Consider the following 22263-nt stretch of genomic DNA (forward strand, 5'->3'; position numbering starts at 1 on the left):
CTGACAAGTTCTGAAATAGAAGGACGTAGAAATTGGAGAGGCAAAAGAAGGCGAGGTCCGTGTGAGGAACAAAGCTGTTGGGGTTAATTTCATTGATGTCTACTTTCGCACAAGAGTTTATAAAGTCCCCTCTTTACCCTACACTCCAGGTTCCATTCTCTTACTGCTACAAAAACAATTAATTAATGTTTCTTGTATTTGTGAAGAGTAAATAGGATATGAAACATTATTAGCTTATAATAATGTGATATGGTAGGTGTGGAGGGTGTTGGTGAGGTCACTGCTGTGGGTGTTTGGGTCACTGATATGAAGGTTGGAGATGTTGTAGCTTATTCATGTCAACCACTGGGCTCATATGCTGAGGAACACATTCTCCCTGCACTTCAACTAGTTCCCCTCCCTCCCTCAATTCACCCCATTGTTGGGCATCCATCATGTCCAAGGGCTTGACAACTCGTTATTTGCTTCAGCAATGTTTCATGGTCTGTGTCTATGTTTATTGTTCAAGCAATGGAAGAGTGCATGTTGCTAGCACTCCTCATAATATTAATATTATTCACTTATAGACTTCAAGTTATTTAATCCTATTATTTCATCTGCATGTCTTTAAACAGATATAGGATGACACCATCTCTGTTGCTTGTCTATTGATTATTGGAATGTCTTCTACTACATTACCCTTTCATCTCAATCTATATTACCTTATCTAGGGAGTTATACGGTTCAGGTTCATGGATCAGTCCATTAAACCCATGGATCAGGCGGATTACAAGCTTTTCTTTTACGAACCCCTATAATTATAAGCAATACTTGAATCTGGTTCGTTAAGTCCATGGACTTAACGAATTTTATCCACTAGACTTGCCTGTGTCATCTGTATAAGATAAAATTAATTTTTAAATAAAAATTATACAAATTCAGTATTTGAGTTGAGACTTTAGAGTCTTCTCTTTTAAATCCTCATTCCACCTCACACCTCCCCTTCCCCGACCCTCACTCTGTCACGAGACCTACGACATTATTTTTTCTCCCTACACTCGATTTGATTTGTTTTTTAACATCCTATAAAAATATATTTAAATTTAAATTTTTTAAAAAGAGTTTAAAGAAAAATACAGAAATAGGAATACAAAAGTCAAACTTCTCTTTTTTAAAATATATAACCCTTGAAATTGCTTGAGAAATAATAAAGTTACTAAATAGTTATAGTTATTTAAAATTAGTAAGGACAAAATTTAGATACAGATTCTTAAGTAATTTTAGTGTGGTTTTTCTATCATAATTTAGATACGATTTCTTAGATATTCATTTCAATAATTTGCAAGATAAAATGTGAAATTAAATATTGCTCCTTCACGTTTTATTTATAATACTAAATTTTATTAATATTAAAAAAAGTAGTTAATTTAATAAATATTAATAAATATGTCCAAGATATATGTTTTTTTTGTTGAAAAAAAAAAGCTATCATTACCCTTTCTCTCACTTCTATTGTTTGTCGTTACAACCTTGTTATTAATTAAGCATATTTAATCTAAAAATAATTAATATAAAAATATTATGAATTGAATCTTATAAAAGGACCCAGCACAATTTTTAATTTGGATCTTAAATAAGACAAAAGGAAATAACATAGGTCATTAAGGTAAAACTCTAATTTTAATTGGACAATAGTAATAAAATTACATAAAAACTTGTATCTGACTATAATTATTTAATATTTTTTTCATTAGAGTACTCAATAATTTTTTTATCCATAATATTGGTACGAAGTATCCAACAATTTTTTTGTTAATGACTAATATCAGTCGAAAAACTTGATTAACCACCTTTAGTAGGTTCTTCCTCTTAATCACATTTTGTTCATTCACAAAACTCAAATATGAAATATTATTTAAAGGTTAAAAAGACTAAATTTGTAACGTTCAAACCAACGATTTATTCGTTGATACCTTCTCATTTGACTAGGTAAAGATATAATAGAAATAATTAATAAACAGTTAATAAATTGTTGAATTAATAAATGATTACTAGTAATATTTTTTAGTAAAATGTGAAAAAAAATAAGGTAATACTCTTTTTCAAAATATAATATTAAATGCTGCTTCTTGTATTTAATAAGGGGGAAAGAAACAAAACTCGAAGTGTATTGCAAAATCAAAACTTCAGAGAACCTAGCGATTAGGTATGTCTTCTTCCCATGTTTATTCTGTGAATGGCGCTTTGGAATCATACAAATAAACCGCAACGCGTTTCATCGCCGATTCGTCCAAATTCAACGAAACAACATCCTCATCTCAATGGTCATTTCTCACCCCTTTTCACGCAATTTCACTTTTCTGTTTTCAATCGCAAATTTTTATTCAATTAGAGTCTTTTCTCTTACAATTCAGTTGGGTTTATCGTTATTATCATTGTTCTAGGTCATGAATTTTTGTGTTTCGTTCAAAGTCACTCATGTCTAAGAATTAGTGCAAAATGAATTGTTGGGTATATGAGAAATTGAGAATAAAATGTTTTTGTAGTGTTTTTGATGTTGGTGAATAACTGTATGTGTTTATTTGAATCCATGAGCATCTGAATTTGAATTTTTATTATTGTTTTTATTTTACAAAATTTGTATCTGGCTCTTGATACATATGAAATGTGGTTGATGGCATAAAATTGTATGAGAAATGTGGTTGATGGCATAAACTTGTATGAGAAATGTGGTTGATTGCATAAACATGAAAAAAGAACTGTATATGTTAGAGACTTAGTGGAATATAAATTGTTGGGTATATGAGAAATGGAGAATAAGATTTTTCTCTAGTTTGAGCAAGGCAGGAACTGAGTTTTTTTATGTTGGTGAATAACTATGTAAGTTTATTTGAATCCATGAGCATCTGGATTTGATTCTTTCATTTATTTTTCAAAAAATTGTATTAGGGTCTTGATACATATGAAATGTTGTTGATGGCATAATTTGAAAAAAGAACTCAAGGGGTATGTATAATGGAGCTTGATTTGAATCAGGAGCCGTTGGAACCAACTCATGCTTCTCCAGATGAATTTGATTCTTTGTTGGAAGAACTGGAATCCGCCCATGAACATGTGCAGGACCGTATTAGGCGCCTTGAAGCGATAACTTCCAGAGCCAGGCAGTATCAGAGGCGGCCGCTGTTTCACACTCCGATCCAAATAACCAACTTCACAGGACAAACCAGCGCGCCAGCTGATGCTCGTGAAGAAGAAATGCAGAGCCAGGAAGTTGAGGAAAGAGTCGTTGAAAGTGGGAGAGGGTGCAAAAGGAAAGGTGCCCATTTAATAGCTAAGGCATTGGGGAGGACTGAAACCGATGCCAGTAAGGAAGGGGGAAGCACTGGAAATTTCTATGATTGCAATATATGCTTGGACAGGGCAAGAGATCCAGTGTTAGCCTGCTGCGGTCACTTGTTTTGTTGGCAATGCTTCTATCAGGTGCAAATTGTCTATTCAAATGCAAGGGAGTGCCCTGTTTGTAAAGGAGAGGTCACTGAAACTGGCATTATTCCAATTTATGGAAATTCGAGTGCCGATGGCAGTTGTGAGTCAGGATTAAAAGGAGCTGGTTTGAGAATTCCTCCTCGACCCGCCGCACCCAGAATTGAGAGTTTTAGGCAGCAGCTAATAAGCCAGGGAGCTTCTTCTTCTGTAATCCAAAATATCTGGCGGTTTCATCACCTTATTGGTGGGTTAGGAGCCCGGGTACAGTCACAATCACAAACCCCCAATGCTGCAACTGATAGAAATAATGGTTTGCTCGCTCAATCTCACCTGCAGACAGGCAATGATCGTGGTACTGGTTCCTCTCAGACTCCGATTTCAACCTTGTTAGTGCAAGGAGCTGCTTCGTTTTCATCCCTTTCATCAGCATTAAATTCTGCGATGGATTCTGCCGAAAGATTAGTTGAGGACCTTGAGTCATATATTCATAATCACCCAACAAATGGTGTCAATACAAATTCAACTCATGATGGGAATGTTGCTGCCACTGATTCCACACCTGCAGCTTCTACATCTCATTTTAGTAGGAATGTTGACACCATTGCTGATATTGGCTTAGAAATTCAGACAACAGATAGTAACATACAGACTGAGACTAGTCCATTGGACCCTTCTTCTTCTTCATCTCACAGAGGAAGCACTCGTGTTTCAACTTCAAGGCAAGTTTCAAATGATCGCATAAGAAGGAGATCAAGATGAAGCTCTTTTATGTAAGGAGATGTAAATCATATTACCAGAAGGTTCCCAATTTATAGAAAGCGACAATTTGTTTTTTATAGAAAATTTTCTGTCTGTTTAAGCAATTGGTTTGTATAAAGGAATAAACAACCATTTTAAACATTTTGTGTGGTGTTAGCCAATTTTTATTCAATGGATGAGAGGATATTACATCAAATCATCAGGATATCTCTCTTTTCCATTAAGGAGCTTATTTTAGTGTTTTGATTGATATGTTTGCAACAGTATGCTTACATCGCACTATCGTACTTACATTTTCTTCTTTGAATTAAAAACTTTAATTTATAAAATTTTATGCAAATAAAAAAAGAAGTAATAACACTACTGGATCATGGGCTCAGCCATTACTGACAAGTTTTTCAATTTGAAAATAATAAGATGGATCACTGTCTATTCACCAGTCACCACCATACAACCCTAGTGTAAAACTATGTTAACCAATAGTGCAGAGTAGGAATAGAATGCAACAACCCAAGGCCGTAAAATTTCATGATTAAAAGTATTCACAATTTTCATATATCAGGCAGTCTACGAATAAAGATCAACTTCGTTAACAATGAAAGTTTCTTTCCTCATCGTCATACATTATGAAGATAAACAAAATCTGGACAGAGGAAGAGAAGAGAAAACGAAGTTCTGCTGAAACTACAATCATATATGATGGAAATAGGCTTATCAACATCAGTAAGTATGAAGAATAGATTAAACCAACGACATACAAGACAAATACAATCACAACTTGATTATGCATTTTGGATAGTAATATATAAGCTTAAATATGATTTTTCCAAAATGTAAGCATATTTCTCATATAAGTGAATACATTTATTGACAAATTATAAGTTACACTTGGTAGGATAAATTATATACAGCATCATCAAATAAAATCATTACTTAAATTATTTAATTATATGAATATTTTTGTAGTATAATTTAAATGTATAATATTATTAATTAAAATTAACCAATATAACTACTTTTGATAAATTAGTTATTTTTTATATAAAGGATCGAAAGTGGTGTTTTTACCTTAAAATTCGATTATGCATTATAACTAATTCATGTCACAAAATCTAATTGATTATTTTTAGTGGAGTCTCTCATTTCAACCATGTTAACACTATTTAAGTTTTATTACTCATTTGGTCCCTATAGTTTCATTATTTGTATTTTTAGTCCTTATAGTTTTAAAATGATTTTTTAGTTTTCATCGTTTACATTTTAATTCATTTTTAGTCCCTATAATTTGAAAGTGATTTTTTTAGTTCTTATAATTTACATTTTAATTAATTTTCTTTTAGTCCTATAGTTTGAAAGTAGTTTTTTTAGTCCTTATAATTTATATTTTAATTCCCTTTTAGTCTTTACCATCAAAATATGAGTAATATTGTCAATTACAATTAAATACAAAAATATTAACAAGTAATTAGTAACTAATTTATTGCAAGATAATTTTTGTAATAAAAAAATAATTGATAATTTATAACTAATTTGTAATTAATTATTTTTATATATTTTTTATAGTAAGGATTAAAAGATAATTAAAATATAAATTATAGAGACTAAAAAGATCACTTTCAAACTATAGGGACTAAAAGAGAATTAAAATACAAATTATAAAGATTACAAAAACCACTTTTAAACAATAGGGACTAAAAAAAATTAAAATATAAATTATAAGGACTAAAAAAAACTACTTTAGGACTAAAAGGTACAAATACCGAGTAATTTAACCTACAATTTATTAAACATTTTGGCTAGGAAAAAATTACACCAAAACTTTATTATTATATTAAAGATGCATAAATTATATTTTATATCTTCAAACTCTTTTTCCTTAAAAAAATGATGGCAGTCAATGAATTCTTTTAACAATAATGAACAATCATCAAACTTTTTACTGCATATGAAAAATCGTAAAAACAACTGATTTACTAGCTCAATTAATATCAAGATAAAAAAAAATCAAAGATACTACAAAATTGAGAGTTTAAAATCATTGAATTTTGAAAACTTACATAATAAATTATTCATGTTGAGAAGTTAAATAATTTATTTTCTTTTGGAACCCTCAGCCCTAACCTAGACCCAAGGTTGGCCTGACTTAGGATAGCACTCAAAATAGGGGTAATATGGTATGCTTCTGCTTACATTGGCTTGCAGATTGACTGATTAGCATACAAACTTAAATAAAATGTTAATTTTTTATTAAAAAAATTAAGAAAAAAATCAAATAAAAATGACATTTTTTTCAACTATTAAATATAAATAATGAAGAAACTTTCATCATTTAAACATGCAATGAAATAACAAAGACTTGTGTCTTCAATATAAAAATTTTGTTAGTTACTTTGAGTTCAGTTCAAAAATATTCTTCACTTGCTTTTGTTTGGGGGTGGATCAGGAGTATCTCATGGTCGGAAACTAATGATTAATCTGTGAAAGTACTGAGTCATTTGAGGGGCTAATCTTTCTTGACAAATTAATATGTTTTTTCGCACAAAAAATTTGAGATTGAACTTCTGATCACATTCTTAAAGGACAAAATTATCTATCAATCATGTCACATCATGTTGAACCCAATTCAATTCAATACTACTACTGAATAATAAAATATCTCTTTTCTAGGTGGGGATAATTATATGACTGTTGACTGTCTTAGGATGTTCATATTACAATCTACACTAGTTCAGAAAGATAACGCAATCAACTAACAATAAATGGGCAAAAACCAGATATTCGGATCAGAAACATTCCATACGATTTGCATTCCTTCAATTCAAAGGCGGGAGTGGCATAGCAGGGTTACTGGGGAGGTGGTGGAGGCGGCATTCCGGACTGAGGGTATGGCAAAGGCCGTCCACCCTGTTGCTGAGGGGGTGGCAGTCGCCAAACAGGTGGTGGCTGACTTGCCATTACTGATGGTGGTGGAAGAGGCCTGGGAGGAGCTTGAGGAGGTGGTGGCATCTGCTGCATACCAGGGTGAGGTGGCCTGAACTGCTGGACTTGAGGTGGAGGTGGCATTGCAGGTGGTAACAATGTTTGACCTGGCTGTTGCTGATGCCACGTTGGTTGTCCAGGAACGGGCATAGGCTGGAATGCAGCAGCTTGAGGGGGCGGTGGACGGAGGGCAGGAATTGCAGGAGGAGCAACCCCATTAGCAAAGGGTCGGGGAGGCACCGGAGCAACGCCATTAGCCTGAGGAACACTCGGAAGTGTTGGAGGTCCACTGGCAAATAAAGTATGAGGTCTGCTCTTCTGTGTAGTTGGATTACTTGCAGCCAAAACTCTTTCTGCACCATAGAAGAAATATTAGCGGATAGCCAGATAGTACAAAAACAGACTGCATTTATTAATCCCAAAAAGTAGTTAGTACTAGTAGCAAGAAAGGGCCTCACCAGCCGGGGTACCATGCCGTTCCCCCTTAGTGTCTTTCTTGTAAGCATATGACACTGTAATTTGACGATTGCAAAGATATTGTCCATTCATTGCCTACAAAATATAGAAAAATACAATATATGTGGCGTGGGAATGCTTTTATAATCTATTGTTCCGTATGATTTGGATATCCAGACAACAAAATTGAAACAGATAACAAATTTATTTTCATGCATAAATTAATATAAAAATAAAAGGGGCACTTTCATATCCCTGATTTATAACTTTGGTTGAATTTTGCATCCTAATTTATTAAATTCACTCTCTAATTTAACATTAATAATGTTAACTTCACCCCTTCCATCCAATTTAACCTTAAGAGTTAACATGAACAGAACAAAATAAGCATGCTTCCCACCAGTCTTCATTCTTCAGAAAGGGCATTACAGCATTTGAATATACTTTGGGTCATATTAGGCAAAAAAAAAAAAAAAACAGACGGCTCCATTAGCTCGGCTGAATTTTTTTATAACCCCAATGAATTTTTTTATTGTTTTGGTTTCCTATAGTATTATCCCATGCGGTAAGAGAGACACAAATCTCTCAATGTACAGTCAAGCCCTAGAGGGCAAAACCCTCCCAACAATGCTTTCTATACATATGAATCCAAGACTACATACAACACAAGCTGGTCAATGAGTCTAACATTATATAAATGATTGCCAACCATGTATCCATATATATTTTTATTTGTTCTTGAGTGTTATATATTTTAGTGAGTTAGTTCCAATTCATGATCCACAAGTACTGAATAAGTATAACAAAAGAATGAAAGGTTGGCCTCACACTATATTCCTACAAATGATTTAAACACTAGACTGAGGCATACCTCAATGGCTGAATCAGATGCCTCAAATGAATCATAGCTAATGAAGCCAAAACCACGGGAATTTCCTGTGTCAGGATCTCTCATGATCTGCAACACAAAGCCTTGTATGTTAGATCATATACATAATGTTTGAATAAAATGAATCCTTTCAGGTATGGGGGGGTTGTGTTTAAAGAACAAGAGACTAAAAACAGGTGGTTATTTTAATTGTCATTGGCTTGATACCAAACGTTTTTAAACAAACAAAATGGTAAATGCTAACAAAGAGAGATAAGAAAATGGCAAAACATGAAAAGTATTAGCAACTGCTACTAGCTGGATACTGTTACATAAGTGACACAAACATGATGAAATTAGATATATAATGAAAGATATTTGAAGAGAAAAACCTTTGGATTAGTAACAATAACTCCAAATGCACTGAAAGTGTCATACAAGAGCTTCTCATCTACATCCTGCAACAACATTAGGAACACTCATGTATAAGTCTTGAATTCAATGCATAACTGCATGAGTCTGTTTAACACTTCCATAATTTGGTGACTTACAGGATCTAGATTGCCAATGAAAAGATTTGCCCCAACATCCAAGCTCTTTTTATCTTGGGATGCCTGGAACCAAAAAATTGTAAAATCAATCAAGCAGCATGGAAACTAAATATTTTGTTGATCAAGTGACATGGGTGTTAATACAAGGAAGAAATATAGCAGGACTTGAATGGAGAGTACTACAAAGTTCGTACAAATAAAATACAGATATGAAAGAATAATCACTATGTAAAAAATAAGAGATTCAATTATATAGAATGATATCTAGCAATGGCATACAATAAAAGTTCAATACTACCTAGTAGTTAGTACTTAGCACCAAGGTTATCAAGGCAGAATGCCAGAATTCTGTCACATAAACAGGCCATAGTTGGCCTCCATTCACAAATTGCCAATGGCAGAGGTGTTGAAAAACGCCACATTATAGTGTTATGGTGGCACTATAATGGTTATGTAACAAAATTGTTAAGCAGTTAGCACACATTCTCATTCAAAAGGCTATAAATAAGCCTAGAGTCCTGAGATACAAGAGAACTAACATCCCTCAAGAAGAAGTGGTCATGGAGATTCACGGAAATCATGAATCAGTTAGTAAATGATTGTTTTTGTTTCGTTATTTGTTTGGCATTAATACTTTCAATCACACGTACCAAACATTTTAGAATGGAAGAAAATAAAAACTTGAATTCAGAAGGGAAGCAAGCACAGGAACAAGAACATGAGAGTTGTACCCGTTGGTATAAGTAAGTATTCATACCTTATTGACACGGATGGGTTTGCCATAAAGCTTAATCATGTTAAGCACCTTGATGGCCTGCAATAGAAGAAGAGCATGTTAGGTAGGTTCGGAGAAGTGAGTTGGAAATAACAGAATAGAATAGTTACATACATAGTCAGCATCTTCTTCACTGCGGAATTCAACAAATCCATAACCCTGATGTTGGTTGGTGACTCTATCCTTTGGAACATAGACATTAACTGAAAGGAATGAAAAGGAGAATGAGTTAGAGTTTGTTTAAACCTAAAATTAAGAAAGAAAAGAAAAAGATATTACCAACTGGACCAGCCTGAACAAACAATTCCCATAATAACTCCTCACTTGTCTGCAGCAGAAAGAAGAAAAGGGATAAATAAACCCTAGAATAGAACTTAGAAGTGGTAATGAGTGAATGGAAGTGTGTGGAGAAAGAATAGTTACCTGAGGGTCGAGATTGCCGACATAAGCAGTAGCGTCTTGATTCCTCTCGGCGGCGTGTTGACCCAGCAAATTGGCTCCCACACCGGGCGCAATTCGAGTCGTCATCGAATCGAACAACCCTTACAACCCTTCTATTCTATCTGGATGGATAAAGTTACAAAATATAAGATGAAGAAGGACTCTAGTCATTACTAAAGCACGTGAATGAATGTCAAATAGGTTATGAGCAAACAAATAGTTACGCTTACAAACCTTGAGAAGAGAACAAGCACTGGACGGAAGAAGAAGAAGAAGAAGCGGGAGAATTAAGAAGGCAGGTAATAGGGACACCTCCGCTGCCGCAAGTTTATAACTTCGAGTTGGGCCGGAGCAAGATTTTACTTTTAAATACATGGTTTGATTTCATGCTTCAAAATTGGAAATATTAAACATGTTTCTATTGAATTTTGTAAATTATTTAAATAGTTAAATACAGAATTATATATTTTAATATAATAAATATCAATTAAAATTAACTACGTATTTTGGTATAATAAATATAAATATCAATGACAACAAGAATATATAAGATTTGTTTAATAATAAAGGAAAAAAAAAAGGAGAGATACTGGGAATTCGAATTTTCTTATTAACAAATCTAATAATATTAATAATTAATATTTATCGTTAATGTATATATAATACATTAAAAATTAATTTATATTTTTTATTAAATAAACTTAAAATAAAGAATGAACTTATTTCAACTTTATAAGACTAAAAATATGTATTTAAGTTAACAAATAATATATATACACCAATAACACTAAAAACTTTTAGAAGAGTGTATTTCTAGTACTCTTCTTTTTAGAATATTATACCATCACAAATTATATTATATTATAACCTTTTATTAAACATATATGACTCGATTTGTAAAATGGTGGATTTAATTTGATTCGTCCAAAGCCGATCCAGAACAAGTGAAACTCTGGTTCCAATTTCACCCAGAATTTCTTAAAGCAGCTGATCCAGAAACTTCTGTGTTTTTGAACCAAAAGTCTTATCTGACAACATTTTTAGCAGGATCAGATCCTAAGTAAAAATCTTAAAGAAGTTCTACAAATGTTACAACAAGAGGAAGAAGGTTCATTCTCAAAGAAGGAATAAATAAGCTCTGTTGAATAAGAAGATGACCTTTTTTACCAGAACAAAGATAATTGTTTTGGTATTTGTTTAGATTAATTGTAATTACGGTCAAATAACCGTTTGTATTTAATTATTTTGTAATTCCGGTCAAAACTAATTGTCTTGTGACAAACAATCAAATAGTTCCAGTCAAAACTACCGATCTTATGAAAGAATTTTGGTTATATAAGGAGTCCTCGACCATTTTGTGAGGCACCCTTCCATTTTAGCCCTTTTCAGGTTTCTGAGAGGAGGTGCTCTAAAAGAACATCTTTTGTAAGCGTTTCTTTCAAGTTTTAATCAATTTCTATTTTTCATTCATCTCCCTTCTCCTTTTTAACCGATCATGTGTGGCTTTGCCGCCGCTTCGGTTTTTCTGTTTACGAAAATCTAGGATTTGAAAGCCGACTTCTAATGTGCCCTTGATATTTGTTTTCAACGTTTAGATTTCAATTTTTGCTTACCATACTGCATTCTTACTTCCTATTTGTTGTTTGATCCCTTCCCGCTAATATATATATATATATATATATATATATATATATAAGTAATTATATTTGATGTTTGATTATTTTGTTGTGTTATTTCATCCGTAATTATTTTGTTGTGGGTAGATAAGAATCTAGCTTCTAAAAAAAGCCTCTTAATGAAGTTTCTCAAGGTACATGAAGCTATCTCGGTAAAAACGCTTCCTAGCCTTCGTTAACCATTGGATCTTCTCTAAATTTGGTTTGCAGCTTCACAGAACACTTGTCCACGATCTGACCGTTGCGATCTTTGGTAAGACGTCTGGTGTGTGAGGAACGCTTCCTTTCCCGCGAGTAGAAGCACTTGAGTGTTTCAGCCTTTGCTTTTCGTGTAGCCTTGGAAAAACTTCATTTCCTTATCCTTCTTTCTTCCAAAACCATTTCCAACGTGCCAAGCTTCTTCTCCATCACCCACAACCATCAATAGCCACCACAAACCGCCATTGTTCTCCGTTGAAACCCCACACCGAGAGGAACCCTTCAACCGAAGCGGAATCTTCCAACTTGCCTCACGGTTTCGGTTGAGAACGAAGCCCCGGTCTGACCTTCGTGGCTTTCCTTGAGGTAACCATGGTTCTAGGCTTTTTTCTTGTTAGTTTCATCTTACCTTTGCATCATTCTGAGTTTGGAAACCGCCATTGCATGTTTTACGCTTCCTCTGAAAAACCCTAGAGCAAAGAGACTTTGTAAAAGTTATAATTTTCTGAAAATGGGTGTTATTTTCGTGACCTTGACTGAACCTCGGTCACATTGGCGTGATCAGAGTTTCAAAATGACGTCCCTTTGTAAAACCCGAAATGCTCTCAGCACTTTTCATGTAGTGATGTGGGTGTTTAACCCAGAGCATTGTCACTAACTTTATTTCTGAAATCCATATTAAGTCTCCTTCGTTTTGGCATGGTAGAAGCTTACGTGGAACCGACGAGCGGGGACGAAAAAAAAATCTTCAAGTGACGTGACAAGGAACCCGCGGGTAGCTCACAATAGGTGAGGGGAGTTTATTATAAAATTTACCGTTTTAACACCGTAGTTAAGGTCAGGGAACTTAGCTATGAGAATAATTGTCTGTCCTTGTTGCATGTTGATTTTTCCTTTATAGAAAATGATGTTTTTAACTAATGGGATGCGATATAATTGTCCTTGATGTGCATGTGGGTTTTCCGAGAGAAATAATGTTATTAACTAATGGGATGCGATACATTTGATATTGATGTTGCATGTTGGTTTTCAGGAAAAACTATGTTTTGACGAATGGAATGCGATATATATTTATTGTGATGAATGAAATTGATGTCTTTATTTGATTTGTGTTGTTTGAAGACCTGGGGAGTGTGAATCTCAGGCATGAAAGAAATATATGTGTGCAGAATGCGATTTATGGTTGATGTTGCTATTGAGGATTTTAATTGATATGTGGTGATGCTGATAATTATGATTATATTGATTTGAGATGACACTGTTAATAAAGACCATGTCAACATGAATTGATGTTATTGTTGATGATTATGTGAATATGAAATGAGGTTGTAATATGAAATGAGGTTGTTGTTGTGGATGATAACGTCATTGAGACGAGATGATGTCTATGTTGAGAATGATATGAAAATGGAATGTTGATTGATGTTGGAAATGCATTGGCATGTGCATGTTGTGTATGTTCATGGGGGGGGTGCATTGACCTTGTCAGACAGCTCATTCGTGGGGGACTAGAGTGGTTAAAGAATCAAAGCATTCGTTGTGGGGATGCTTAGGCGCTTTAATTTGTCCATGGTCATTGCACTTGATAGTGCCCATGTTCGATACGTTGGATGTTGTGTATGTTCGTGGGGGGCAAAGTGCATTGACCTTGTCGGATGACCCATTCATGGGGGACAAGCGTGGTTAAAGAATCTAAGCATTTCTGAGGGGATGCTTAGGCGCTTTAATTGGTTCATGGTCATTGGCACTTGCTTGTGGCCACGTTCATGCGTCGTATGTAGTGTATGTTCATGTTCATGGGGGGGGAAGTGCATTGACCTTGTCGGATGGCCCACTCATGGGGGACAAGCGTGGTTAAAGAATCTAAGCATTTCTGAGGGGATGCTTAGGTGCTTTAATTGGTCCATGATCATTGGTGTAGAAGCAAACTTCATGATGATGAATCAAGTTGATTCAACTAGTTTTGATGATGACAAAAAATCCAAAGAATGATTTCAAGATTTAGTCAACAAGTTCAAGATCAAGATTAATTTCAAGTTTCATGAGAAGAAATCAAGAAGATTCAAGAATCAAGAGAAGTTTGATTTCAAGATTCAAGAGAAGATGAATTCAATATTCAAGATAAGAAATCAAGAAGACTTCACAAAGGAAGTATTAAAAAGATTTTTCAAAAAACAAACATAGCACAGTTTTGTTTTTCAAAAGAGTTTTCCTCAAAATTTTCTAAGTTATCAGAGTTTTTACTCTCTGGTAATCTATTACTAGTTTCCTGTAATCGATTACCAGTGGCAAAGTTTGATTTCAAAGCTTTTAACTGAATTTGCAACGTTCCAATTGTCTTTTAAATGGTGTAATCGATTACAATATATTGGTAATCAATTACCAATATATCTGAACGTTGAAATTCAAATTCAATTGTGAAGAGTCACATCAATTCATAAAATGCTTTGTGTAATCGATTACATGGTTTGGGTAATCGATTACCAGTGACAAGTTTTGAATAAAAATCAAGAGATGTAACTCTTCCAATGGTTTTCTCAAGATTTCCTCAAGGTTATACCTCTTCCAATTGTTTTCTTGACCAGACATGAAGAGTCTATAAAAGTAAGACTTGACTTGCAGTTTATGTACTTGATATAACTTCTTACACAACTTTTTGAACATCTTCTTGCACTTCTTCTTCTTCTTCTTTTGCCAAAAGTTTCTAAGTTTTCTGGTTTCCAAACCTTATTCTTTCGCAGAAAACAAAAGTGTGTTATTGATCGTTTTCATTCTCTTCTCCCTTTGTCAAAAAGAATTCGACAAGGAATAACCGCCTGAATTCTTTTTGTGTCTCTCTTCTCCCTTTTCCAAAAGAACAAAGGTCTAACCGCCTGAATTCTTTTGTGTCTCTCTTCTCCCTTTTCAAAGAATTCAAAACGACACAGTCTGAGAATTCTTTTGATTCTTCTCTTTCCCTTAAACAAAAGATTTCAAAGGACTAACCGCCTGAGATATCTTTTGTTTCCCCTTCACAAAGTTTCAAAGGACTAACCCCCTGAGAACTTTGTCTTAACACATTGGATGGTACATCCTTTGTGGTACAAGTAGAGGGTACATCCTTTGTGGTACAAGTAGAGGGTACATCCTTTGTGGTACAAGTAGAGGGTACATCTACTTGGATTGTTGTAACTGAGAATAAGAGAGGGTACATCTCTTATGGATCAGTTCAAGTGGAGGGTACATCCACTTGGTTGTTCAAAGAGAACAAGGGAGGGTACATCCCTTGTGGATCTTTGCTTGTAAAGGCTTTTACAAGGTTGAAAAGAAATATCAAGGACCGCAGGTCGTTTGGGAACTGGATGTAGGCACGGGTTGTTGCCGAATCAGTATAAAACTCTTGTGTTTGTCTTCTTCTTCCTTACACTCTTTAATTTCCGCTCTACATTTTAATTATCGCTTTTACTTTTGGTTAAGTTTCCTTTTCTATTCTTTATTTTCTTAACTTTTTGGTAAAAGCCTAATTAAATCTAATAATATTAAGAAGGATAAATTTTTAATTAGTCAAGGCACATTAATAATTAATTCAACCCCCCCTTCTTAATTATTCCGAGGCCACTTGATCCAACAATTGACACTTGTTTGTGGCCACATTCATACTTCATGCAACACAGGAAATAGAATAACTATGGCAAAGTGCACTTTGTACTGAGGGGGCACGTCACCTGGTAGGGATCTCCTTTGGGCCCAGGCTGATCACCTATGGGGGGGCAGTTACGTGCACAACCGGGTGGTCTCAACGAACTCTGCATGGTTTCCTAAGTAAGAGTGTCGTGTTGACATGCTTAGGCTATTTCCTGGGATTTAATTGTTGGTACGTACCACATTGTATCTGAGTGTTGAGTCAGGTGCATGCATCATTCTGAGTAGTGTTGATTGGATCCATGGATGGATGTTGAGTGGTTTTGAAATGTGGCTGTTGAATTTTGAATGTTGTGTGAGTTCATGATGTTTGGCTGTGTCGTATGTTAATTGTGGTTATTTGGATTTGTTATTGGTTATTTTTATAATGAACTCACCCTTGCAATTTGTATCATGTGGTTGATACATGTGATGATCGCGAACATTGTTCGTGGGAGCAGAATGAAAATAGCAAGGTGCAGGGAGTAAGATTCTGGTGAGGAGTCGCCAAGCTGACGTGACGACATTGGCATTATTTTGGGAGAGAGTTGTATTTTGTTTATCAACTCCACCATAATTAGGTTATGAGTCATTTTATTGAATCAAAGATGTAAACTTCATATTTTACTTATATGCATGAACAGATTTTAATTTTCCATCATGTGGATGACGTGTACTAAGTTGTTGTTCCTAGATATATATATATATATATATATATATATATATATATATATATATATATATATATATATATATATATATACATATACACACCTAAATAAATGGGTATGTTTTAGTGAATGTATGTTGGGACAAAATTACTTCTATTTTCATAAGCAAATTAAGGGAGTTCTTTTTTATAAAAATTGAAATTATCGCATATTAGAGTGTTGATATCGTAGCGACAAGGTGAGTCGTTACACTGACTGGGATAGACACAAAAGATTGAGATGTGGTAGATGATGTCAGACTATCTCGAGGTGGTAATAGTCTAACCATGTATTGTCTTTTCTTCACAGTTGTCCTTTTCCCACTAGAGTCATGTGACGGGGGTCGAGGAGGGTCAGCGCCACCTGATGACATATCTATATGTAGAAAACTAATATTATAACATAAATAATCTAATAAAATATTGGGATGGATGGAAATTAGATAACTAACAAACTTCCATATGGCAACAAAAATAAAATACACTAAAAAAGTTTCGAAGTATTAGAAGAAAACAAACATGTCACTAATAACAAACATTATAACTAACTAACAAAGATCAACGTCTAATCCTCTTCAGAATTGTAAACTTCGAAATCATCTTCTAATTCCCCTTCATTGGCTTGTATAATTGTTTTTCTTAAAGCATCAAGTGACATGTTCTCATTTATTGTGACGACTTTAAGACCACTAAGGCATTCAAACAATACTTATTCAGATGATGAAATCATATCACCATCACAATACAAAATAATATATATACTCTCCATGTTTTCAACAATATGGTGAATATTAATTAGGGGTGACAAAATGGGTTAACCAGCCCAACCTACTGTTGACCCACCTCGCATAAGAAAAGTGGGATGAGAATTCAAGCCCGCACCATATATGCTTGGGTTGACAGGTTGACTCGCCAAAGACAAAAATATAAGAAATAAAATAATATATATTTTAATTAGTTTTATCATTTGTATATTACATAATAAATACTAATAAAAGTTGCATGTATTACTTTAAATTTTGAATAATAACTTATTTAGACAAAAAAAATAAATAAATATGTATCAAATATCAATTTTTTTTAATAAAAAAACAAGTTTAGCGGGTTGGTCTACCTTATTTTTCCCTCAACCCATTTTTTGGTAGGTCAACACAAGGTGGGTTAAAATGGATTGGTGGGTTGGAAACCTCAACGCAGCCCACAAAAAATAAACATGTTGGCTCGTCAAGCTAGACCTATTTTGTCACTCCTAATATCAACCAAAGGTGTTGAGTTGCATCAAATTCCTACTATTATTTATATTAGATTATCTATTGTTCTCTTGTGAGCCAAAACGACAGTTGAGATGACACCGACAAAATAAACGTTTTAGATTATGTCTATATTTAATATGGTTCATATGTGTATCAAAAGAATGTAGCATTTAGTCAATACGTATCATAAAAATAGTACACTTAGATTCAGTCAATACATTTTGTTGCAGGTGTTCAATCAATTAAAAACACAAAAAGTATTTTGTGTTTTTTCAATCTAAAAAAATACAATAAATTCATGATTTTGTTTAATTTTTTCACCTCAAATAATGCAATGGAATCATGATTCTATTGTATTGTGAAAAAATATAACAACAGAATCACGATTCCATTATGATAAATAGGTGTAAAAAAATATCAAAATCGTGATTTTGTTGTTATGTTTGGGATGACAAAATAAATATACAAAAGAATTATGATTTCATTATATATTATATAACGAAATCATATTTTTATTATATTAAGGGGAGAATGAGAATGATTACACAAGGAAGTCACGATTTTACTCGTCACTATACCATGAAATGATAATTATGTGGAAATGACATTTTTGAAAATAAAAAAAAAAGAGTCGGCCCATAGTAATTCCCTCTTAAGCGTGTTCTGATTTGGTGAAGCCCATCAGTAATCATGATTTCTTCTCCTTCCTTGCTTCAACTTTATTCGAAATTTCACTTTGCGGAGATTCTCCTCCATGGATTGCTGGAAGCAATGAGGAAACGAAGTCATCGACAACTTCAACCGTGGAATTGCCACCACCAATCTCAGCCTAAGAAGCCCTTATAGTCAACGCATTATGCGTGCTTGGCTTGGCCTTCGCCTTCTGGATTGCGAACACTGTCTACTCCATCGAACTCGTTACTCATCCTTCTCTCACACTCTTCTTCATCTGGGTACTCTCAATTCAATTTTCTTTTTGTTTTCTACTTTTCTTAGTTCCTTTCTCATTTTCTCATTCTGCGGCGTCGTTTAGATTACAAAGCTCCCCATTGTGACCCTTCTATATAGTCGATATCAAAAAAATCAGAAGCAATGCATAGTAACGTGTGTTCCTTAATTTCTCCGAAATCAAGCAATTCTATGATTTCTGGGGTTATTCTAAAGTTTTTGTCGTGTGACTTCTGTTCTTTGTAGTACTTGCGAGCTGTTGGGAGAAGGGTTCTAGGAGTGCCTGTTAGTGAGTTCAAACATTGTTGTATTTATTTATTTTCTGGTACTTTTTTTTATTGTTGGGCAAACATCAACTAGTTATATGACTAAAATAGTGTATATAAGTTGGTTGTGTTAAACTCAAACCCACATTGTAACAGAGTCTATCATAGTTATTATTGTTAGGCCCATTGGGCCACTCATTATCAGACCGTTATTGAATCATCTGCATATATCTAGTCTTGCAAACTTGGCGTCCTAAACTTAGAAGTCCATTTTGTAAGATTTCGTTAGACTCAAATCCACATTTTAATATTTATCATTGTAATGACTAATGATGCAGTTTGCAACTTCAGAATTAGTGTGGTATGGGTTTAAAAATGTGGGTGAAAATTTAATTTTACTAATAAAACAGCTTTTGAAAAATTAATTTTATTAATAGTAGTATTTTTCAATTTGCAGGGGCACTACTGAATTTTTTAGGAGCTATTGTTTTGGGGTCGTCTGTTACATTTCAGTGTGTTAAATTAGTTGTTTGTGGAGTAGTGTTTTTTCTTAGAACTCTCCACATAGAGCTTGTTGTTGATGAGATAAAGGATTAAGTGTAATTACTATTATTCATTTGTTCCTTTAAGCTAAATATGTGATCTTTTTTGCAACTGTTTAGCCTCTTCTATTATGTCTTCAAATATGTATTTTCAGTTTTGACTTTGAAGATCTCTACGAATAACTAGAGCATGTTATGACTTTGCAAATTTACTTGGGACAGGCATCTTCCCAAGACTGTGAATTGGGCTCTTATGATGTCTGTGTTCAGAGTGAGTGACTATTTCATTGCCCTTCTCTTGCTTACAGTTACAACTTCTTGGAGATTGTTTTGGTGTTTTTGATTGGACTTGTCTCTCATATATATTCTGCATTTATATGACTATTGATACTTTGCATTTTGTCAGCATATTCTTTTCCTTTACTTTTTACTGTTTGAAAAAAAAATTGACCATTTATTCAAATGTTTGTCTTATTAGTTATTAAAGTTAAAATTAAAAAAAAGATGGTTTGGACTTCATGTTTGTTTGAAAACGTGTTTGCTCATAAGCTACTAAGGCATTAGCTTAATCTTTTACAAGGTAAAACGAAACCCCCATCAATTTGTCAGATGCTAGTCTCCTTGATCATGTACAACTTACATTTGATTTGACTGTGTAAGGTTCCAAATTTTAGCCTTTGTTTCTGTTCTTGCTCCTAATCATCTCACCTCAGAACGGCCGGCCAACATATGTTGAAGTGGAAGTCATTGAGTTTTATCATCATAACTTTCAGACTTTCAATGTCAATTCAAAGTTCAAACACCATTTTCAATTATTGTTAACAACTATATTTTCTAGCTGTGAAATTAATTTTCAGAGTTTTCTTATCAGTTCTTTTCCTTTTTTTTCTGAATGATTTACAAGTTTACAACTTTTGTGAGGACGGACATTTTTTAAACTGTGGCCCCATGTTTATGTATACTTTTATAAATTCACATCTTAAATAAATAAAACAATGTTTGAACTCACCAACAGGCACTCCTAGAACCTTTCTCCCAACAGGTCGCAAGAACTACAAAGAACAAGAGTCACATGACAAAAACTTTAGAATAACCCAGAAATCATAGAATTGCTTGATTTCGGAGAAATTAAGGAACACGCGTTACTGTGCATTGCTTCTAATTTTTTTGACATCGACTATATAGAAGGGTCACAATGGGGAACTCTGTAATCTAAACGATGCCGCAGAATGAGAAAATGAGAAAGGAACTAAGAAAAGTAGAAATAAAAAAGAAAATTGAATTGAGAGTACCCAAATGAAGAAGAGTGTGAGAGAATGATGAGTAACGAGTTCGATGTAGTAGACAGTGTTTGTAATCCAGAAGGCGAAGGCCAAGCCAAGCGTGCTTAATGCGTTGACTATAAGGGCTTCTGAGGTTGAGATTGGTGGTGGCAATTCCACGGTTGAGGTTGTCGACGACTTCGTTTTCTCGTTGCTTTTCCGGCGATCCATGGAGGAGGATCTCCTTAAAGTGAAATTTCGAATAGAGTTGAAGCAGGGAAGAAGAAGAAGTCACCGATGGGCTTCACCAAATCAGAACACGCTTAAGAGGGAACTACTATGGGCCTACTCTTTTTTTTATTTCCAAAAATGTCCTTCTCACATAATTATCATTTCATGGTATAATGACGAGTAAAATCGTGACTTCCTTGTGTATTCATTCCCATTCTCCCCTTAATATAATAATAATATGATTTTGTTATATAATATATAATGAAATCATAATTCTTTTGTATATTTATTTTGTCATCCCAAACATAACAACAGAATGAAGATTTCGATATTTTTTTACACCTATTTATCATAATGGAATCGTGATTCTGTTGTTATATTTTTTCACAATACAATAGAATCATTATTCCATTGCACTATTTGAGGTGAAATTACTAAATGGAATCATGATTTTATTGTATTTTTTTAGATTGAAAAAATACAAAATACATTTTGTATTTTTTCTTGATTGAACACCTGCAACAAAATGTATTGACTGAATCTAAGTGTACTATTTTTTATGATACGTATTGACTAAATGCTACATTCTTTTGATATGCATATCAACCATATTAAATATAAACATAATCTAAAACGTGTATTTTGTCGGTGTGATCTCAACTGTTGTTATGACTCACAAGAGAACAATAGATAATCTAATATAAATAATAGTAGAAATTTGATGCAACTCAACACCTTTGGTTGATATTAGGAGTGACAAAATAGGTCTAGCTTGACAAGCCAATGTGTTTATTTTTTGTGGGCTGCGTTGAGGTTTCCAACCCACCAATCCATTTTAACCCACCTTATGTTGACCTGCAAAAAAATGGGTTGAGGGAAAAATAAGGTAGACCAACCCGCCAAACTTGTTTTTTTATAATAAAAAATTGATATTTTATGCATATATATTTTTTTTGTCTAAATAAGTTATTATTCAAAATTTGAAGTAATACATCCAAATTTTATTAGTATTTATTATGTAATATACAAACGATAAAACTAATTAAAATATATATTATTTTATTTCTTATATTTTTGTCTTTGGCGAGTCAACCTGCCAACCCAAGCATATATGGTGTGGGCTTGAATTCTCATCCCACTTTTCTTATGCGAGGTGGGTCAATGGTAGGCTGGACGGGTTAACCCATTTTGTCACCCCTAATTAATATTCACCATATTGTTGAA

General features: G+C 33.8%; 3 protein-coding genes and 1 pseudogene across 6 annotated transcripts in view; 2 read left to right on the forward strand and 2 right to left on the reverse strand.

The window, feature by feature from the left end:
• The window catches only part of LOC114366843 (protein FAR-RED ELONGATED HYPOCOTYL 3-like), a 49406-nt gene that overhangs the window by 21190 nt on the left and 5953 nt on the right, over positions 1-22263 (reverse strand). The gene's annotated exons all lie outside the window — the stretch shown is intronic.
• On the forward strand, positions 26-611 carry LOC114367689 (annotated as a pseudogene).
• Positions 390-4476, forward strand: LOC114366844. Of its 3 annotated transcripts, XM_028323858.1 has the most exons (3): positions 390-482; positions 2123-2303; positions 3016-4474. In XM_028323858.1, exons 2-3 carry the CDS (start codon positions 2301-2303, stop codon positions 4222-4224), a joined length of 1212 nt encoding a protein of 403 aa, XP_028179659.1. In that variant the 5' UTR covers positions 390-482; positions 2123-2300; the 3' UTR covers positions 4225-4474. The 3 variants fall into 3 exon arrangements, with proteins under 3 accessions (XP_028179659.1, XP_028179657.1, XP_028179658.1); XM_028323856.1 differs by lacking the exon at positions 390-482 and having other exon boundaries at positions 2929-4476; XM_028323857.1 differs by lacking the exon at positions 390-482 and having other exon boundaries at positions 2976-4423.
• LOC114366845 (splicing factor 3B subunit 4-like) lies at positions 6771-10660 on the reverse strand. Its single transcript, XM_028323859.1, has 10 exons — positions 10529-10660; positions 10277-10416; positions 10133-10181; positions 9968-10056; positions 9836-9892; positions 9079-9141; positions 8920-8985; positions 8531-8617; positions 7662-7755; positions 6771-7556 (listed from the first exon to the last, which is right to left on the reverse strand). The coding sequence occupies exons 2-10, from the start codon at positions 10379-10381 to the stop codon at positions 7069-7071; spliced, it is 1098 nt and encodes a 365-aa protein (XP_028179660.1). The 5' UTR covers positions 10382-10416; positions 10529-10660; the 3' UTR covers positions 6771-7068.

This window comes from Glycine soja, chromosome 9, assembly GCF_004193775.1.
Source record: "Glycine soja cultivar W05 chromosome 9, ASM419377v2, whole genome shotgun sequence".
NCBI lineage: Eukaryota > Viridiplantae > Streptophyta > Magnoliopsida > Fabales > Fabaceae > Glycine > Glycine soja.

What these genes read in the sequence shown, in the direction of transcription:
- LOC114366844 (XM_028323856.1), top strand. Translation starts at nt 2,995, where the DNA reads ATGGAGCTTGATTTGAATCAGGAGCCGTTGGAACCAACTCATGCTTCT.
- LOC114366845 (XM_028323859.1), bottom strand. Translation starts at nt 10,381, where the DNA reads ATGACGACTCGAATTGCGCCCGGTGTGGGAGCCAATTTGCTGGGTCAA. An exon ending in TGTTCAGGCTGGTCCAGTTG is followed by an intron (nt 10,057 to 10,132) that starts GTAATATCTTTT and finishes CATTCCTTTCAG; the next exon opens with TTAATGTCTATGTTCCAAAG. An exon ending in TCATTGGCAATCTAGATCCT is followed by an intron (nt 8,986 to 9,078) that starts GTAAGTCACCAA and finishes ATGTTGTTGCAG; the next exon opens with GATGTAGATGAGAAGCTCTT.